At 33.3% G+C, this 15,083-nt stretch overlaps 1 protein-coding gene across 1 annotated transcript; it reads right to left on the bottom strand.

Moving 5' to 3' along the window:
* Nucleotides 1-2,964: 2,964 nt before the first annotated feature.
* Nucleotides 2,965-8,140, bottom strand: LOC139866463 (probable ubiquitin-conjugating enzyme E2 16). Its single transcript, XM_071854697.1, has 6 exons — nt 8,044-8,140; nt 7,792-7,895; nt 7,537-7,639; nt 6,688-6,751; nt 4,408-4,496; nt 2,965-3,350 (listed from the first exon to the last, which is right to left on the bottom strand). Exons 1-6 carry the CDS (start codon nt 8,071-8,073, stop codon nt 3,255-3,257), a joined length of 486 nt encoding a protein of 161 aa, XP_071710798.1. The 5' UTR covers nt 8,074-8,140; the 3' UTR covers nt 2,965-3,254.
* Between the last annotated feature and the right edge of the window lie 6,943 nt (nt 8,141-15,083).

Genomic DNA, 15,083 nt, shown 5'->3' with positions numbered 1-15,083 from the left:
ATCTTCTTAATTACCTTGAAATTGTTGAAACCTACTAGATAGTTGATCTTGTTGATTAAAATATTGGATCGCTCGTTGTTGTTTCATAAAAATGTAGTTTTGTTGTTCGGGTGTTTGGTTTCGAAATTGATGGCTAACTATGGGAATTTGTTGAATAATGTTTGGGGTTGATGAACCTGAACCACCTCTGATATAACTATCGTAATCTATATAATCTTGCCACTCGTTCGGGGTTGAAGGTTTTTTGGGTCGATTCGGGTCAGACATTGTTTGAAGATTTGTTTAGAATATGAAATATGAAAGTGAATATGAAAGTGAATATGAAAGTGTGTTGTTAGTTTAAATATAGTGTGTGTATATGCAAGAGAAAATAAATGAATTTTTGAATTTAAAAGATAAAAAAAATTAAATTGGAACGGTCATGAAACCGTTTGAAAAAAAAAATGTCGAAATTATCAACCAACCACAGTGTGACACGACACGTGTGACTAACGCCAGCCTTCTCCCCCGATACTCTACTGACTAACGTCGTCAACCCGTCATTGGTGACATCGTGTTAGCGGCGTTACTGTTGCTAAATCAGCGACAGTGGAGCATGGTGACGATGCGTTAGAGATGGTCTTAATGAATAATTAATGTTTCAGTTATCTTGACAAAAAGAATATAAACAAAAAAAAAAAAATTAGAAAACAGTTGACGTGGTCCAAACTACTAAGACCACACCCATCGAAGCGTTTTAAGCACCTGCTAACGTTGATTTTGTAGTGACCCTAAATTTTCAACGGATTCGAATGATTTTTTCATCCAGTTTTTGTATGACGTAAAGTCATGCTCAATTTCACGCCTGTAAAATAAATCAATTGAAACATAATTGTTATGTGATTTGTTGTTAAGGTGAGACATTTTTTTGTTAATATTGGAGTAAAAGATTGATGAGATGGTGTGATTTTGTGTAAAAAGTTTGATGTAAATTGTTTGACTTGAGTATGAAAATGAAATGTGAATGAAGGTATTATAGTTGAAAATGTTAGGGGTAAAAAAAATAGCAAACGGTAATATTACCGTTTGTAAAAATGGCCAAAACAAAAAGTCAATCAAAATGCGCCACGTGGCCCGGCGAGTTTTTTTGGTCGACAGCCCTAACGTCGCGTTAGGGGCGGGACGTCAACGGACGTCAAATTTTTCATAAGTTCGCAAGATTTCGTGTTTAACGTCTGGTTAACAGTGGTATAATGGGCCAACATAATTTAACCATGTTCGCTTTACTCGATAACAAGTTTTACCAATTTATTATTCTAACACCAACTTAATTTAGGGGGAGTGATCCTCACATACTACTTTTTGATCTATACACACCTAATTGGCTATTATACCCTTACTTATGTTTAGAATTATAATAGAAGTTCAACTCCCTAGATAAATGTAAGGATATAATTGTAAGTTTATAGTACAAAAGTGTGTACGGATCAAAAAGTGGTGTGTGAGAATCACCTCTCTTTATTTAGTCCTGTTTTTCTTATTATTTATTACTATTAATTACTCCGTATAATTATTTAAACCTTATAATTAATATTCTAATTCAGTTTAAGGTGTTTCATAATTATAACTTTGTGGTGCTTTAGTACTTTAACTAGTTGTGGAGCCCTCGATTCGCGCCGGGTGCTCCGTTTTGAATGCGAGTTAAAAAAAAAAATTCTTGATCTATTTTTTAAAAAGAATTTTTTTCGACATCTAACATTGAATGGTTGCTCCTTTTGTGAAAGTTGCTTCTTTTAGAGTTGGTTTTTTTTTATTTTAAAGTTACTTGATCTATTTTGTAAAAAAAAATGTTTTTCGACATCTTTTGGTAGCATTGAAGAGTTGTTCCTTTTATGAAAGTTGCCACTTTTATCGTTGAGGAAGGGAAAAAAAAAGTTAGTTGATTTATTTGTAAAAAAGAATTTTTTTTTCGACATCTTTTGGTAACATTGAAGGGTTGGTTCTTTTACGAAAGTTGCTTCTTTTATCGTTGGAGACAAAAAAAAAAGACAAAAGGTCAAATGACGAAAATACCCCTGATTACTATTGGTGAATAGTGCTACAGTGTTTTGTCTATTAGATATATAGATAATTTCGACATCTTTTGTTAACATTTAAGGGTTGGTTCTTTTATGAAAGTTGCTTATTTTATTGTTGGGGACCCAAAAAAAAAAGGTGAAATGACGAAAAAGCCCCTGATTACTATTGGTGAATAGCGAAATAGTGTTTTCGCTATTAGGGTTGGTTCTTTTACGAAAGTTGCTTATTTTATCGTTGAGGACCAAAAAAAAAAAAAGGTGAAACTACGGGAAAACCCCTGATTACTATTGGTGAATAGCGAAATAGTGTTTTCGCTATTAGGGTTGGTTCTTTTACGAAAGTTGCTTATTTTATCGTTGGGGACAAAAAAAAAAAAAAAGGTGAAATTATGGGAAGACCCCTGATTACTATTGGTGAATAGGAAAATAGTGTTTTCGCTATTAGTATGTATATAAAATATAAATATAAAATAAATAAATACTCCATCCTAGTTTGACTTTCTTGCTGAAGTATACAGTACTAGTATATTGAAAGGAATATGAGCACTATATACTACAGTATTTTATTACAGTATGTTTTTTTTTTCAAATTTAAAAATCATTGGATTATACATTGATTTATCCAGTTGATCACATGGCTTGAATTTATCCAACTGTACTTCTTTGGAAAGGAGATGAAAGAGTTATAGCTTTACGTGTTCGTTCAAACAGTTCAATTTCGCTAGTATTCATGACATTAGTTATCATGTAAAATGTGAATACTACACCCAAAACATTACTACTACTATTAGGGATTTGACAAAATATTGTCTTGTCAAGTTCGCATGTCAATGGACTTTTAATGTGGTTAAACCCACCAAACTTATTAATGGGCGCGTTTACGTTTCTTTAGTTTCGTTCTACATTTAGAGAAAAAAAAATGGAAAAAAGGCAAAACCAAAACAAAACAAATAGATAGTGGTGTAAACCTTAGTGAGGTTGCATTAGAAAATGCTGACCACTTTACAAGTACTAAAGGCATTCATTGTTGACACACAGTCGCACCAATCTTGACTGGAGCTACATGCTTAAGTTAGATATTGTTTTAAAATGTAACGTTTTCATCATAATTTAAACGACGCGAAAAGGAAAGGGAACCACATCCCCTTTCTATCGAAGAAGGGGACTTTGTTTTACAGAATTTTACCCCAAACACATTTATACTTTATCGTCATGGAACCACCATCTTGTCTCCTTAGGAGATCTGCCATTCCTACAGTTCTTGACATAACGTTCATCATCTTGTGGACGTTTCTGCAACATCCAAAAAGTCATAAGTTAATCAGTTACCATTTCTTAAATTTACACAAATGACTTCATATCACGAAGACAAGGCTGTAAAAGTCGCAAGTCGGACAAGTTGGAACGAGTTCGGCGTTGACCAACGTTGACTTTTACGTTGACTTTTAGTAATAAATAAATTAAACATGTGTGTGTGTAATGGAAGGATCAAGCGCCAAGTACCTTTTGGGATAAGGGGTTAAGCAAATTTGTTTTTTTATATCTTTAAAATTAGAGTTCAAATTTAAAAATAGAAATTTTTGGTATTAGTATTCATAGTGTAGATTCAGAATTATTTTTAACAGCTTGATAACATACATCTGTTGTATGAGATATGATAGCAGGTTGATAACCAAAACTAATGAAAAAATGACTAACGAAAAACATTGTTTAGGGTTTAGAAAATAGGGTTTATATTGAGTTTTTAACACGAACCGTTTAGGGTTTAGGGTTTTGGAACTACACCCAAAACACTAAACCGTAAACTCTAAATCGGGCTAAATTGAAAAAAAAAAAAACATCACAGCAGGTTAACAAACATCATACATCAGATGTGATAAGCTGCTGTAAAGAAAAATATTTTTTTTTCTGAATCTACACAATTATTACCAACCCCATAAATTAAAAAATCTAAAAACTAAGCTCTAATTTTAACAAGTTGTGTATCTCTTATCCCTAAAACTAATTTTAACAAGTTATGTATCTCTTATCCCTAAAGAGGTGCCCCTCCCTCCCTCCCTCCCTCACACACACACACACACATATCTCTTAAATATATTAAACATAAAAATTTCAAACATAGGTATATGACACAGAATCTAATACGGATAAAGTTTTGACTCTGACTCTGGCGACTTTTTAGCGTTGACCGACTTTTAAGGCTTTTTTGGGCAAATCGGGACGGGCTAGTACTAACGCATTGGCCGACTTTGACAAAAGTGCTCAAAGAGACATTTTGGATATGCAAAAAATAAAATAATCGGTTGATTATTAATTTCCGAGAAGACAGAATCACAACTTTAGAGCAAACCTTAGAGGTAGAGCTTGATAACATGGAGAGTATGCTGATGCATACAGAACTGACAGTCATAGCAGGAGACCATGAATCATACAAGATATCTGCAACAATAAAAAATGCAGTTTAACTAATAACTGATAATAGTTGAAATGTGGCTAGAATGTTTAATAAGCACATACTTGACCTTAACTTCTAGTTTCTTACAGTAACCACATTAAACAGCTGAAAAAAGATTAGACCACATTTCACATAAACAGTTGTTTAAAAATTATTAGAATAACCGTTAATAAGCATTCTATAGCAAAGGGTTCCAACTTTAAGCAGAACGACTGACATTTTAAGAAGGGGTGGAATTAAATTTCAGGAGTTTATGTATCAACAAAGATATTTCGGACTATTGTCAGTTTATTCTTATATCATTACAGGTAATGGGTAAACAGATGAGATAATTCACAATCTGTGAACTTAGAAACAAGTGCTAAGATGAAAACGGAACGATAAGTTATTATTCAATACGATAAGATTAAGGTTTTAGCATCTTAGTGTGCATTTATCAATACATATTCAACAACAGATCACATATAACTCCTTCCTTTGATAAATTTAACTTTGAGGGTGTGTTTGGTGTATTGCATGGAACGGGTATAAGTTTGATATACATGTAAAATCAAAATGGGATAGGATTTTCACACCCACTCCTTTTGGTGGGTTGAAGAGAACCCTTGATTTGAGGGTTTGATTCCCATTTTTTGAACCCATGTACATCAAACAAACACTACCTTTTTATTTTATCGTTTGCTAGCGCCTTTTATTCAAATACTAGTAGATGCTGAATTGTCTTTAAAGTTGCTCCAAAAGGTTATCTATTACGAAGAGTTAAGTTTTTATGAAAATTATGAAATGAGAGATGATAAAAGGACATAGGACATAAGTTAGCTAGTTATTACAGAGTACTATTCAATTACAGTGACAGCTTACTATGGTTAACTCAATGATTGGTACGGTAAGTTTACCGGTGGTTATTGAAGTACAAGAAAATAAATGTGTTACCATCCCCTATTGTAATGAGAGTAGAATCAGTAGCCGTAAAAACATATTATATTTTCGAAGTAAACACCAAACAAGCCTCTCAATTGATTATTACATTTAAGATTTGTGGGTTCAATATACACAACGTTACAAAAACAGAAAATGAGACGCTGGGTCGCTGTGTCGCATTTGTTAAAGCAATGAGAAATGCAAACAGGATTTACATAATGAAAACTAATGCAATTACAGTATTTTAATATAAGTAAACACCGGAACCTAAACAAAAGCATATGATTTATGCTCTACATGGAATCTAGTCATACACTAGCAAGCCTTTAGGAATTTAATAAGGAAACATTTAATAAGGGAACATAATAAAGAAGTTTGGGTGTGTGTTTTTAGGAAGTATAAAACTTTACACCTTTTACTATTCTATGAGGCGAATTTTGAAAATTACTATTGTATGTATTTAAGATTCACAAAGTGTCCATTGTATGCATCTTGGCTTTTTCTATATATACAATAGTAAACTATGTACGCAATATACGTTTTTTAAGCTTCAATACACTCAATAGAACTTTTCAAAGTTTGTCACATATTATAATTGAAAGTGCAAAGTTAACTACATTTTAAAAGAATAAACCCTAGACGTTTTAGTGGCTACATGCATGTAACTAAGCGGTTAACCGAAGGAAGAAAAGCTTCTCCGTGTTTGTTCATCAAAAACAACTATGTTGTTGGTGTTATTTCACTAAAGACAACTACATTTCTTGTTCATTATGTCCATTTTATTATACATTAGATACTTGAATGAACACAAACAAACACACACAAATACAAACTAATGCACAGATTATATGTAACTAGAAGAATGGAAAAATGGAAGCGCAAAACCGATCGGGAAACCAAGGTTGGAGTTCAAAGAGCTAATGATTAAAGATGTCTTTATAAAGATTAAAATTTTATTAAAATAAAGTTGATATAAAAATGTTAAAACTTAAGAAGTATGCATGTCACTTAAATTGGATGAATCAATTTAAATGATTAAAGCAATTAGTCTGTATGTAATTATGTATACATGTCAAATGTGTAGAGTGCGCATGACTAAACATAAAAATATTGTAATAAGTAAACTAAAGCCAGTTTGGTTAAATATTCAACTTGGTATAGTGCTTGCTACTAGGATTTTCTAAAATAGTTCAAATTATGTCAAAAGTGAAAAACATAATCACATAGTCACGAAACAAGGATCAAAGGACAAACCTAAACAAATGTGACCATTGCTATAAATATGTGGATGAAGAGGAGCCGGAGGAACAAAAATAACCTGTCCAACCACAAGATTATAAAAAGACAACGATCAAAATTACTAAAAGAATAGAATAAATGCTTAGCTTCAAACATTAAGGTGAAAAGGGAAACTGGTTACAATGGCTATAAAGTATAAACGACAATCGTAGACTTGCACAAGATCAAATAAACTACTATCATTGATTATTGATGAAGCAAATTATATCATACGAAAGAGACAATATCTACCATGCTCATTTGGTAAAAATAAAATTTCATAATACCTAAAAAAACCAATTTAAGAAAATTTCAAAATGACTTAGGCCAACACTACAATAGTCTGGTTATAGAAAAAGTAGAGAAATTTATATTTGGTTGCTTAAACATAAATAAAAATGTCACTATATAGTAACCAAAATTCAAAATAGATTCACCAAGATCACTCAAACTTTTTGTAAGAAAATTTAACGACCAAGTTTAATCAAAGATGATTGGTTAAACGGGTAAGTATAAGTGACTTAGCTTAATAGAATTGTAAAAGATGTTCACTACATAGTAAGTTAGTAACATTAGCCATAAAAAGAAAAACACTTATAACGTAACAAATAACCGATAAAGTAAGGCATCGTATATAGCAAGTAGACATTCACTTGCACAAGTAAAATATATATATTCTCGCCTCACATAGATAATCTTCAAAATCGAAATCACCTAAAAATAAATATTCTACTATTTCATTAACTTCAGAATTAATTAACAAATTCAACAACCAGAAAACAAATATTTCAACTAATAAATAAATAAATAAATAAAAATTATCACCTGTGGGGCTTCCATAGGGTAATGTTCAGGGAAATCAACTTGCAACTGAAAAACTTCATTTGCATACAAAGTCCCCGGTGCACCGTTGACCTCAATTATCCATCTTTACACAAATTATAAAAATTAATAACACTTAAAACATTCAAACCCTAAAATTACAATTACAATTACAATTACAATTACAATTACAATTACAATTACAATTACAATTACAATTACAATTACAATTACAATTAAATGTAAAACCTAACTTACCGTTGTAAATTATCAGTGACTTTATGTTTAAATCCAACAGGTGGATTCAATTGCCATTCCATTAACTCTTTTTGAAGACGATTTGTTGCGATCTTGCTTAGCGTCTACAATTAATTAAATTCATCGTTAAATAAAATTTTTATCGTCAATTTCAATTGGCTTAGGGATTCGTATATAGATGCACAGATGCGTATAGGTATAATAATAAAATAATAATCAAGAAAAATAAAAAAGGAGAGGAGAATTAGAAACCTTGCGAGAAGAAGCTGAAGGGCTCGTCATGTTTCTATTGGCTTCTAGAAACAAAAAGACAAGGTCTGTGTTTTTGTGTTGAAGGAAGGGTGATACTAGTAAATTAGAAGTAAAATGCTGTTTTGTGACAATTTTAGTACTTTCGAAATAAATTATTTCACTTTTTAACCAAATATTAATGATTTGTGACAATATTGGTACTTCTAGTATAAATTTTATTTACTTTCTAAACAACGTTTATTTTTTATTTTTTTTACATTTTTAGTACATCTAAACGTGAATATTTGACTTTTATAACCAGTCATATTTGAATTTTTTACAATAGTAAAATGTTTGAGTTTTGTTCGATGATTTTTTGATTCAAATCTTACTTAACTTTGTAGTGTTTTTAGATAGAAGGTTGAGCTTCAAACAATTCGTAAATATATTAAAAATTGATCTGACATACATATTTTATAATGATTCTAACAAGTTCGAGACTGGACCGAATGATATGAAAAAGTTGAGCGTTAGTTGATGGATATTTGGTTTTTATCATTTGGGCTGATACTTGTACTCATACATGACAAAATACTTTCTCAACTCAAATCGAATTTAAACAACCGAGTCAACTCAAATCGAACTTAAACAACCGAGTAAAACTTCAGCCTCATTTGTAGTTATGAATTCAATAATGGAGGAAATACACTAATGTAAATATTTTTGACAATTTAGTAATGTGAAATAACAAAACTTAACTTTACATTTAAGAAAACTCATTGTATATAATTTTTTTAACGGCTAAAACTGATTTTATTAAACGCTAGCGAGAGGCTCGACAAACAAGAACAATACAACTATAAAGGAGAGCAAAACCACGTGTTCCAGCTAGGAGCAAAATTGCTTATAGCTTTTCACCAAGAAAACCCGAAAATTAACGAATGATATGTAAAATAGTACGGAGTATATCTCTTGATAGTATCGAAATTAAAGATAGTGTCGTTACGAAACCTCTTGATCGATATACAATGAATACCACGAGTACAATTCAAATTTAACAACAAAACGATAATTTGCGTATCAATAGAATTTGTTATTAAGAAACCGCCATATTACCAACATAACTATTAGCCACAATCTTATGAATAGATTTATTGGCTTTTTCAATTTTCACCCACTCAACCCCTTTACTTTTATTAAAACACAAATCGAACCCCCACTTTACACTATTTGTTTTTTTAATTTTCACAAACTTAAACCCTTTACTTTTATTAAAATACAAATCGAACCCCACAAACTTAACCCCTTTACTTTTATTAAAATACAAATCGAACTCCCACTTTATACATATATTCTAAATTATTAGATTACCAATATAACTACTAGACAAAATCTTATGAATATTACTATTCGCTTTTTCAATTTTCACAACCTTAACCCCTTTACTTTTATTAAAATACAAATCGAACCCCCACTTTATACTATTCATTTTTTCAATTTTTACAAACTTAACCCCTTTACTTTTATTAAAATACAAATCGAACCCCACAAACTTAACCCCTTTACTTTTATTAAAATACAAATCGAACCCCGCAAACTTAACCCATTTACTTTTATTAAAATACAAATCGAACCCCCACTTTATACATATATTCTAAATTATTATTAATCTCATCACTAACACCAAAAATACTAAATAATAACACCCATCACGCTTTACCGACTTGTACACTGCGCTCAAACAGTATGACTCACATAGGCCACTACTGTGCTAATTTTTTTTTTTTTCTCCAACGATAAAAGACGCAACTTTCGTAAAAGGAACAACCCTTCAATGCTAGCAAAAGATGTCCAAAAACATTCTTTTTTACAAAATAGATCAACTAACTTTTTTTTAAAAAAATAAAACCCGAACGCTAAAAGAAGCAACTTTCACAAAATGAACAACCCTTCAATGTTAGATGTCGAAAAAAATTCTTTTTTACAAAATAGATCAAGACTTTTTTTTTAACTCGCATTCAAAAGGGAGCCCCCGGCGCAAAGCGAGGGGCTCCACAACTAGTTTTTTTCATTTGATAACCCTTCGTTATGTAATTCACATCCTAGTTGGATTGTGATATCATCATGTGGCAAATTGGAGTTCTTAATAACTTGTGGGGTTCTTATGTAAATTACTATAACATTGGGAGCTTTGTAGAAATACGCTTTTTGTTAAAAGTAGAACTTGTGAATTGTGATTGAGTTTGAATGTGTGTAGTCAAAAGGTATATCTCGAATCCTTGATCGAAACGGTCGAAGTTGCTCCATTGGCGTGTATTTTACGATGTCACGTGTCATTGTAACCGAATATAATGTGTTTTATTTTGGCCCTTTTGTTTGAAAAAGAATCTATCTACCTATTACTCCATTATCCCAAAAGCTTCCCCATAACGAATTATTCTTTGTGATCTAGATGAATCGTAACACATCGACATCGACATAAAATTTAATTGGGATGACAGAAGATGCTGGTATGGGTAAGACCACTCCCTATGGTTAGTTACCCGTTCATTACCCGCTCATTACTCGTAGTTACCCGTAATGAACCATAGGCACGACTTAGTTACCCGCATTAGTTACCCGCACTCACCATGGATTTAATGGAAGAGTTTTGGTTAGTTATAGAAATTGTGGGTCTCAGTGGCTTTTTATTGTTGGACTTGATGCTTTATTGCTTGTACGTTGTATATTAAGAGGAGTATTGTTTTAGCCATTATAGGAAGTGTTTAGTTATGAGTTAGTTATAGGATATTGGTGTTGATGTGGCGCTGATGTGGAATGTTAAGAGGATGAATAGTTTAGTTACGATAGGGAGTGGCCTAAGCATGCTTTATGCTGAACACGAACATGTTGGTACCGCTTATAATAGCGTTGATTGGGTATTAAGATTGGTATTGGTACGGTGATAAAAGATACGTAATATTATACTAGTTTGGTACCGAATGATTTAACAAGAAATAAAACAATAAAAAGACGAATTGGAATGATACACCGAAACCAAAATAAATAACAATAGAAACCTTTAAAAGTATCTATGCAAGCTTTTACTTAAAATGTAATATGAGTTTCAAAACAAAAAACGATTCGCTTCCAAAACATCTTAATCCTCGAAAGTTTGTGAAACAACCCAAATTATCGGGTGTAACTTTATATTCAACGACTATCATACTCTCATCTCATTATACTTCATAATTTAACTGATAGGAAACTTGTCTTTTTCAATTCTTTTAAATGAGATTTTTTTAACGGCAAAACTATATTAAAAGAACCCCCCTAACAAGATGTTAAGAGAGAAATTACAATGGCTTGAACAGCCATAAATTCCAAATAGATTACATTTTTAAACGAAGAACCATTATAAACATTGCAATTTTGAAACCGTCAAATCACCTAAAGTAGAGCAAATATGATGAATATAGCCGCTGTTCTAACCAAGTGATGAAGCTAGACCACAAATTAAATACAAGCAAGTCCCAATCCAACCAAAACTGAACCAAACAGCACAACTCCAAAGCCACCGAGCAAGTAAATAACAGATGATTAATCAAACTCCACCCCTTCCCACTTGGTTATATCCGCCCCTTTACCATTTTCTTTTCTTATTTAGTACAAATTTCTACCCCTTGGTTACAAACCCGACAAACGATAGAGTTAACCTCTAAGGGCCTGTTTACAAACGCCTTAATGGGCTGAATGTTATTGAAAGCTCATTCGGTCACCAACATGCAATGGCGAAACTATGTGGGGGCAGAGGGGGGCGTCCGCCCCCAGTGGATTTTTTTTCAGTATAAAAATTTTGAGTTTTTCGACTTTGCCCTTAGTGGATATTTTTTTTGCCCCAAAACTTACATATTTTGCCCCAAAACCTTCAAATTTTGCTCAAAATTCTTCAACTTTGCCCCCAAAAACCTTCAAATTTTTCCAAAAACCTTCAAATTTTTCCAAAAACCTTCAAATATTGTTAAAAAAAATTGCTACGGTTTAATTTTTTTTTCGCCCCACGATGAAAAAAATTCTAGTTCCGCCCAGTATTGTTTACTTTGGGATTATTTCTAAATGGACGGCGAACATATATCCATCCAGCTATAAAAGTAGTGTTGTCCCCATACAACCAAATTATTTACTGTTCTACCCTCTTCTACACCCTTCTCTCTTACAAGTTTTACCCCAATCAAAACTTCATACAATCACATCTCCATCGATATTCAGTTTTAGAATCCATATTTCTAGATGTGTATGAGACTTCCGTGTATTCGATTGTAATTTGACAAAATCCAAAAATTGTACATATGTATTCGATTTGTAATTACAGCGATGAAGTCAGATTACTCACTTCGATTTGTATACGACGGCATTAAATCTTGCTGTGTTTCCACTTTCCAACATCCTGATTTTCTTCAAGTATAGATATATAAACTGTATGTTCTAATTAGATTTGTAATTTGAGAGAAGCCCAGACAAAATTAAGGTAGGATATGAAGAAATAATAAAGAACTAGGAATATTTTGGTAAAAGGAGACTTTTTTGGGTTAGTTGGGTGTCCAACGTGAAGATAAAATACGGAGTAATATGTGATGGGAAAATAGTCACAACGGGCAAACTACAAAGCGGAAACAAACCCGTTTGACAAGCATTTCCCGACCCGTATGAACCCGTGAGGAAACTAACAAATAAGGTATACCACAATCACCACAAATCAGCCCCAATTCTGTCCCAAATCAGCAAATACGAAATAACAAAGCACACACAATACACACGAGACTTTTTACGTGGAAAACCCCTCAAAATCGAGAGTAAAAACCACGGGACTCGTAAGCCACTTAAATTCCACTATCATCAACAAAGAGAGCAATACAATAATCCTTCTCTAGATCAACTAGAGGCATACAACATCATCATACTCTTGAACAACAATAATCAACAAGTATATGAAACAATTTAAAGACAAAAGAGGAAATTCGTCACCCAATAATCTGCTCTCTGTTCCAGCAGCAAAATCACGAGCTACAGACCTCTTTAGACGAATTCAACGGTTGAAAATGTTGGCACTGATGTCAGGAAGACACAGCCCAAAAACGAAGAAGATTCAACGGTCGGATCTCCGGGGATCGTCTCTTTTATGAACTGCTGTAGCTAAAAAACGAAATTGGGGTTTTCTCCCTTTTTCTTAAAACTCTCTGATCTCTCTCTTAATGAAAAATGGATCTGCACTTGGAGTTCAAAATACCTAGAATGCTTGACCAAGTCAACAAGCATTTGAGCCTATTTTTGTTGGGCTTGGGCCATTACTTTCACATAAATGGAAACAAAATAATAAACCCAACAAATCTCCCCCTTTCCAATTATGTGGAAGAGTTCGCCATCCCGGCGATCGAGCAACATACCTTGAGCTTCTCACTTGCTAAAGCCTTTGTGAACATGTCGGAACCATTATCATCGGTATGAACTTTATCAAGTTCAAACAAACCATCTTCAAGACGTTCTCTAATCCAATGATACCTCACATCAATATGTTTTGTCCGCTTATGGTACATAGAATTTCTAGCTAAATGAATCGCACTCTCATTATCACAAAGAACAACATATCGTGATTACTTAAACCCAAGGTCTTGTAGAAACCTTTTCATCCACAATAGTTCTTTGCATGCTTCTGTTGCTGCCATATACTCAGCCTCGGTTGTAGACAATGCAACACACTTTTGTAACCTTGATTGCCATGAAACTGCTTCCCCTGCGAAAGTCATCAAATATCCAGAAGTGGATTTCATGTTATCTTTGTTTCCCGCCATATCTGAGTCTGTATAACCAACAAGCACCGGCTCTCCATTTCCGAATGTGATACCTAACTTTGAAGTACCTCGTAAGTATCTCATAATCCATTTAACCGCTTCCCAATGCTTCTTACCCGGATTTGACATAAACCGACTAACAGCACTTACCGCATGAGCTATATCTGGCCTAGTACACACCATAGCATACATCAAGCTACCAACTGCTGACGCATATGGAACTATATCCATCTCCTCAACATCCTCCTTTGAAGTAGGACAATCTCTTTCTGTTAGCTTAAAGTTGTTTGTAAGAGGGGAACTAACCACTTTAGCATTCTTCATGTTGAATCTACTTAGCACCTTTTCAATGTATTGCTCTTGTGATATATGTAACGTCTTAGCACCTCTATCTCTAGAAATTCGAATGCCAAGAATCTGTTTTGCTGGCCCCAAGTCTTTCATAGCAAAAGACTTGCTCAATTCTCGCTTCAACTGCGCAATTCTTTTAATATTTTTACCAACAATCAACATATCATCAACGTATAACAACAATATGATGAAATCATCATCACCAAACCTCTGAAAGAAAACACAATGATCTGAAGTTGTCTTTCGGTAGCCTTGCTTTCCTATAACCGACTCAAACTTCTTATACCACTGTCTCGGTGCTTGCTTCAACCCATATAAACTTTTCTGAAGTCTACAAACATAATTTTCTTTACCCTTAACCCGAAAACCTTCAGGTTGCATCATGTAGATTTCCTTATCCAAATCACCGTGAAGAAAAGCAGTCTTGACATCCATCTGTTCAACCTCAAGATCAAGACTAGCAGCTAATCCAAGAACCACTCGAATAGATCACATCTTCACAACCGGTGAGAAAATCTCATCAAAATCAATACCCTTTTTCTGGCTGAATCCTTTAACGACTAACCTAGCTTTGTACCTTGGTTGTGAAGTAAGCTCATCTGTCTTCACTTTGAATACCCATTTGTTTCTCAAAGCTCTCTTGCCTTTAGGTAACTTCACCAGCTCATAAGTATTGTTCTCATGCAAGGAATTCATCTCATCTTGCATAGCTTCACCCCACTCTTTCTTATGCTCATCTTTCATTGCTTCTGAATAACATTCTGGCTCTCCCCCATCAGTAACTAATACATACTCATCAGCAGAATATCTAACAGAAGGATGACGGTCTCGGGTAGACCGCCTAAGTGGAACAAATGGGGGCACATCTGGTACTGGAATCTC

The sequence above is a fragment of the Rutidosis leptorrhynchoides genome, chromosome 9 (genome assembly GCF_046630445.1).
Source record: "Rutidosis leptorrhynchoides isolate AG116_Rl617_1_P2 chromosome 9, CSIRO_AGI_Rlap_v1, whole genome shotgun sequence".
NCBI classification, from domain to species: Eukaryota; Viridiplantae; Streptophyta; class Magnoliopsida; order Asterales; family Asteraceae; genus Rutidosis; species Rutidosis leptorrhynchoides.
This window is presented reverse-complemented; position numbering and strand designations above follow the sequence as displayed.

Bases quoted from the DNA above. Each gene is read 5' to 3' on its own strand.
- LOC139866463 (XM_071854697.1), bottom strand. From the start codon at position 8,073: ATGACGAGCCCTTCAGCTTCTTCTCGCAAG. The intron at 6,752-7,536 runs GTGATAATTTTT...GTGGTTGGACAG, and splicing joins ACCCTATGGAAGCCCCACAG to GTTATTTTTGTTCCTCCGGC. The intron at 3,351-4,407 runs GTTTGCTCTAAA...TGGATGTTGCAG, and splicing joins TATCAAGCTCTACCTCTAAG to AAACGTCCACAAGATGATGA.